Source organism: Theobroma cacao, unplaced genomic scaffold (assembly GCF_000208745.1).
Source record: "Theobroma cacao cultivar B97-61/B2 unplaced genomic scaffold, Criollo_cocoa_genome_V2, whole genome shotgun sequence".
Classification (NCBI taxonomy): Eukaryota; Viridiplantae; Streptophyta; class Magnoliopsida; order Malvales; family Malvaceae; genus Theobroma; species Theobroma cacao.
In genome coordinates, this window is record NW_017234899.1 from 9,300 (window position 1) to 15,884 (window position 6,585).

At 36.4% G+C, this 6,585-nt stretch overlaps 1 protein-coding gene across 1 annotated transcript; it reads right to left on the bottom strand.

The window, feature by feature from the left end:
- Positions 1-4,535: 4,535 nt before the first annotated feature.
- On the bottom strand, positions 4,536-5,730 carry LOC18586611 (ankyrin repeat-containing protein At5g02620; the record flags this gene model as incomplete). Its single annotated transcript, XM_018129884.1, has 2 exons — positions 5,170-5,730; positions 4,536-5,078 (listed from the first exon to the last, which is right to left on the bottom strand). Coding segments are annotated over exons 1-2 (1,104 nt in total), but the record flags the coding sequence as incomplete, so codon positions are not given.
- Positions 5,731-6,585: the final 855 nt, after the last annotated feature.

Genomic DNA, 6,585 nt, shown 5'->3' on the forward strand with positions numbered 1-6,585 from the left:
ATGTTATGTTATGATTTGGAAATGATTTGTAATCCTTCGTATTTTGATTATTTGATAACTATTGCTCACCGGGGAAGTGCGAAAGCTGATACGAGAGCCTTGCGAGGTTTCGATCGACATTCGGGGTGAAGAATGTTTGTCGAGGCTTCGCGGCGATTGTCACGGGCTCGATGGGGAGTTTCGGGTCGTGACAGCATTGATATGGCTATAGAAAACGAAGAGTCAACTTTCATGCCTATAAATAAAGGGAACCATTAACCATTTGAATCAAATTCAATTATCTTAATCAATCTCAGATGATTGAAAAATGATGTCCAGAGATCCAAGAGTCGAGAAGGGGAAAGAGGCAGCCTCTAAAGAGGAGGAGGTGCCTTTGAGTGTGAGAGACCAATTGCACATATTCTTGAGTGTGAGGGACTAGTTGCACATATTCCAGCAGGAGATGCAAGTCCTCATCGACAACCTGATGCAAAGGACTTTTGACCTGGAGGCTGCCATCTTGAGCAACGAAAAGATTCTTGCCGAGATAGAGTTCAAAATAGATGAACTTATGAAGAAATGAACTACAGTTCATTTTTTTTGTATCATCTCCTTGTATTTTCGGTGGGGTCTTTTTAATAAAATTTGAATAAATTTTATAGTAATTTTTATTTTCATTTAGCACATATTTTGTTGAGTTATTTTGTTCGTTTAAGTTATATTATGCTGTATAACTTCGGGAGTAGATGTTAGGCATTAGGTGACCTATTATTAGGTATTGGGAGAGTGGGTTATACACGGTGCGTGAATTGTGCAATGCATATCTTTTGTTGAGACATTGCGTGAGTGGTTTGTATGTATATGGAATAGAGTACCTATGGTGACGTGTTGTTATGTATTGCGTGACGTTGGGCCAGTACATGATTGTTTAAGTTGGCATAACGTGAGTGGATATTAGGCATCGATTAACTTATTATTAGGTATTGCGAGATTGGTGGTGCATGACTTGTGTAATTTACCTCTTGTTTAGAGGCTTATTATTCATTGAGTGACTTATTCTTAGGTGTTGCGAGCCTGGTGGTGCGTGACTGACTTGTGCAATTCATGTGTTGCTTTGAGGCTTTTGTTCAGTAGTTTTTTAGGCAGTGTGTGACTAATTTTTATATATTGCGTTACCTGTTGTAGCGAGAGTGGTGGCGCGTGACTTGTGCAATTCATGTGTTGTTTTGAGGATTTTGTTCAATAGGTTTTTAGGCTTGCGTGACTGGTTTTTATATATTGTGTTACTTGTTGTAGCGTGAGTGGTGGCGCATGACTTGTGTAATTCATGTGTTGTTTAAAGGCTTTTGTTCAGTAGTTTTTTAGGGTTGCGTGATTGATTTTTATATATTGCGTTACCTGTTGTTATGTATTGCGAGAGTGGTTGCACGTGACTTGTGCAATTCATGTGTTGTTTAGAGGTTTTTGTTCAGTAGTTTTTTAAGATTGCGTTACTGGTTTTTATGTATTACGTGACCTGTTGTTATATATTGCGAGAGCGGTGGCGCATGACTTGTGCAATTCGCCTCTTGTTTAGGGGCGTTTGTTCACTAGTTATTAGGCATTGTATTAATGTGTATTAAACATTGCAACACTTAATTTCTGTTAAATTCCTGCTGTCGGCCAAATGTGACTTAGGTATTGCATAAGTGGTTTCTATGCATTGAGGGCCTATTTTTGATAAATTGACTGATCGTGACACTTATTTTTTGTTAAATTTCAACAGCCTGCCAAATGTGAAGCTTATGATTACATACGGTGGTCATTGGGTCGATGACACTTACAAGGGTGGTGAGACACGAGTGAGGGGTGTTGGGAGTGATTTGTCATTTTCGAGACTAGTGAAGCTGGTTAAAGACGTTGTTGGGGTCAACTCACATAATAATGAAATTGAGCTACATTCATCGCTCAGCCATGCCGTAGGGGTTTCGCACGCAGTTATTAGGGATGATGAAGATGTAGCGAGTATTTTGCGAGATGAGAGGGCAGTTGTTGTGTTTGTACAGTTAAGGCAGGAAATGCAAACAATATTCCACATGAGCACGGTATCCAACATAGTAATCAACAAGAACAGAATGTTTATTATTCTGACATACCACACCATGCATTTCCTAACAAACAACCATGGCAATCACGTTTGATGTATCCTCATGAGTTTCAGTAGCCCAGCGCACACATGAGGTGTTTACAAATGATGTCTGCACAATTTCGATCGGAATGTGCATCGAACGAAATACTCGGTACTTTGCAACAAACACAACTGTTGCTCAGAAATGCATTGGGTCCATTGTCATTAGCAAACGTCACTATGATGGTTGTGAGTGATGACGATGCATCTGATCAGATTGAAGATGATGGTCCATTGTCACAACTGTGTCACACATTCCCACCATGGCATGTCATAAACTCTAAACCATGCTGTGTCACAACTATGTCACACATTTCTGCACAATTTCGATCGGAATGTGCATCGAATGAAATACTCGGTACTTTGCAACAAACACAACTGTTGCTCAGAAATGCATTGGGTCCATTGTCATTAGCAAACGACACTGTGATGGTTGTGAGTGATGACGATGCATCTGATCAAATTGAAGATGGTCCATTGTCACAACTGTGTCACACATTCCCACCATGGTGTGTCACAAACTCTAAACCATGCTGTGTCACACATTCCAACCATGTCGTGTCACAAACTCTAAACCCTACCGTGTCATAGCCTTGCCACACATGCCCACCATGTAGTGTCACACATTCCCAACATGTCGTTTCACAAACTCTAAACCCTGCCCTGCCACAACTATCTCACATATGGCCTGTTGTAGAAGGACCATTTCTTGCTTTGGATTCACATCTTTCTCCTTTCGATTCACCACCGTATCATGGATTTTTGGTTTCACATCGTTCTCCAAGCTTTCGATTCATCACGACCAGTTCCTCATTTGGTTTAATATCACTCTTCTCCTATTATCTGAATGTCATGTCCAAAATCTCTAAAAAACCATCTCATACAATATTATTTTGTTTTGCACAAGCTTCGTAAAAAAAAAATTGATGTTTTTAAGGAAAATAATTATATGTGTTTGTAGTTGGACGATAATTCATAAAATGGCTCAAAAAAGATAGCTCATTATGGGCATTTTTGTTCCAAAATTTATTATTTTGGCTAAAAATAATTAAAATTATCTGAAGGGTTATTTACAAAAGCACGTTATTTTTAAGAGTTAAAAAAATTTTCCCTAATAATAATGCTGGAATTGTTTTTTTTTTTTTATCTTCACTTTTTAGACATAGCACAAGCTTTTTTTTTAGTGTTGTAATAACACAAGGTTTTCTTTCATCATTTTAGACATAATAGACGTGCCAAATGTTGCCGCAAAGAATCATCCTCTATGTATCAAAGGATAATATATAATTATATTGAGATTTTTATAATATATAAAAAAAAGTTAAACAGGGGCAATTTTTTTAATATTCTATATGGAATGGCCCAAGTGCAGAGAAAATGAAGGTTGTACGGACGAATGGGGACCAAAATGCTGCATACTGTCATCCTGTGATAGGTTCTACTTTTTGTATTATCAATATCTGTTTTTTATTCTTTTTGCTTTGTACTTTATTAACTCTAACTATAATTACTTTAATATATAGCGTGGAACTGGAAGCTAGCATATGCTTCTTTAAACTTTTCAAAGGATTGTATTCGAACCTAATGGTCCATATGTTATTATTTTGTAATAAACTAATAATATATACTCAACCTCGGACCTTATTAAAATCAACCATTAAAAAAAAGTGTAAAACGTTTTAATTTAACGCTTATGTAAATAAATCTTTTTTCATTTTAAAAGATCTCAAAATAATAATATATGGGCCAGAAATTTAGTAGTGTAATTATTTTAGGTAGAAGGATCCACATAGATGGGTGTAAAATTATTTGAGTTTTTACATTTTCATATCTATTTAGACTTTTAATTTTCATTATGTTAATCTAATGGTTAGATTTCATGTTCTATTTAGGTAAATCATGCATACCAAATTTCAAACTAATTAATAATGCCCAATTATTTGTTTAATTTATATAGTATTAACTATTTGTTATTCTGGGTGGTACGTCGAGTGAAAGCTTTAGAACGAAGGTTTAAATTCTCAGGTCTATTTATAATGGCAATAAATTCTAATTGGCATTAAGTGTATTCTCACAATAAATCAATGCATGATACTATGTTTTTCATTAAAAATATCAAAATAATAATCGAACATGAAAATATAAAAAGACACGCCGGTGTGTGAGTGAATCTTCTTTGTACATTCCATGGTTCAATCTCTGTTTACATTCGATGGTTCAAATACAATCTCTTGAAAATTTTAAAGAACCATCTGCTGGCTTCCAATACTGAAAAAATAAGCAAAGCGATCACGAGCCCTGCAATATCTGGATCCTTGCTCTATATATATATATCATGAGCTGGTCTTATAGTCCACCACGCATAATATAAGGATCGGGTTAGAAGTACCATTAGTACTTCAGCCAGAATCGCGATAACACTACTACCAGTAGCAAGTTGGAGTATGGCAATGGTAAGAGAGAATGACATAAAAGCCAAACAAAAGAGACTCCCGAAGAAATTTAAAAAGGTATTCACATCCATAACTGAATTGCTAACCCTAGTGCCATTGGGATCGTTGCCTTGCCAAACACCGCCCGGTGGACTGAGTAAGGATTCAAAAGTGGCTGTTATAATCAGTGCTAACGCTACTAGGAATGCATTCATACTCTCAACCGACATGTTCATGATTGGCCCCAATGCTCGAATTGCTGCTTTCTCGGGAAATGTGATCCTTGATCTAAACTTCTCGTGTAAGGGTTCAGCTTTAGGATTAGGTTTGAATAAAGCACTCAAACCAGCAGAACCTTCCGCATCGTGTAGAATCTTCAAACTGATTTCTTTGTCTTCAATTACACCATCCCTTTGGCGCCCAAGGACGTTTAAAGCAGTCAAATTTTCTGAATTAACCGCCTTCGTATCCACCATACAATCTAATAACAGCCTGATCATCTAAACAAATATATCAACCAAAGCCAAGATTTATTGACATGTATAATGTATAATATTGTTGATAACGAAAATGATATGTTAAATGTAACACCGTGTTGCCATCTGTATCTTTTGCATTCAATAGGTGCTTTCTTGAAACTTTGCCGTAGAGATGAGTCCTTTCAAGCCACCGCACAAGGATTTCAAGAGCTTCAAATCTATGTTTTTCTGCTGCAATATGTAAGGCAGTCTTCTTTTGAATTGTTACATCTTCGATGCATGCCGGACAATCTTTGAGAAATTGAGCCAAAAGTTCAAGGTTCTCGTTCTCAACCACGTAGTGAAAAGCAGTGTAGCCCTGCTTCCCTTTTACGCGAACAAGATCTTTGTCAACGTCCAGGAGACGAGAAACCGTCGACGTGTGCCCTTGTTGCAAGGCAAGGTGAATGGGGCTAAAGCCGCCTTGGTTCAGCTTCCTAGCAAATGATGGCTTTAAGTACATGATCGCTATTGCAAAATCAGCATGGCCCCTCTCTGCAGCTACGTGTAGTGGAGTATCAGCAAATTCTGCATCATCATAGCGCCTCAAGACATCTGCATCTTCCCCAATACTGTTATACAATTCATCGATATCTCCTGCTTCAGCAGCCCTTCTCAACCTTTCCATCGCCATATGATTGACCGATGAGGATTCTTGAGAGTAGATAAAAGAAAGTTTGGTTTCTTACAGTGAAACAAGGAAATGTGTGGCAAAAGAGAAAGAGATAGGGAAAGGGTTCAGCTAATATGTATATTTATGTCACATATAGAATGTGTACATGTGTATATACACATTTAAATTACATTAGACTCCTTATTACCGTGCACATTGAGAGGTTCTGTTTTTTCTCACTAGTTGCCTGGTATATTTTGATTTTTTTTCCCCTATTTCTTGCTGTCCTTTAGTTGAGCTGCTTTTGTTTGAGAAAATTGTGAGAAATGACCATTTTGATAACTTGATTTCAAAAATAACACTTAAAATTAAATTAATTATTTTTAGTCATATTTAATCATGACTTGACAAAAATACCATTAAAACCATTTTAAATAAATTAAATTATTTATCACAATTTCCTCATATTCATTTATGCTTCGGATTTCTCTCGCTCACCATCTAGCTATATCTAATTTTATTAATTTTTCTCTTCAGCATCCGTTTGTTATACTCTCGATTTTTCTCTCTTGCACTTTCAGAACTCCAAGTAATGGTTTTAATGTACTTGCGGTGGGTGGTCATTTGAGAAATTTGATTTTCAAGTGTTTTGCATGAAATTAAAATGGTAGAAATAATCACAGATGTTTGAAATAGCTTTTAATTGGATCAATTCGGAGCATAGACACTAATAAACTAAAGAATTTGAAATTTATAAATCTAGAGTTTTAAAGGAAATTTTTTCAATTTTTAACCGAAGCAGGTGCTTTATATATGGAAAATTGTGTTTTGATTTAAGAAAATATGTTAGAAATATTTTAATCGGTGCCAAATCGT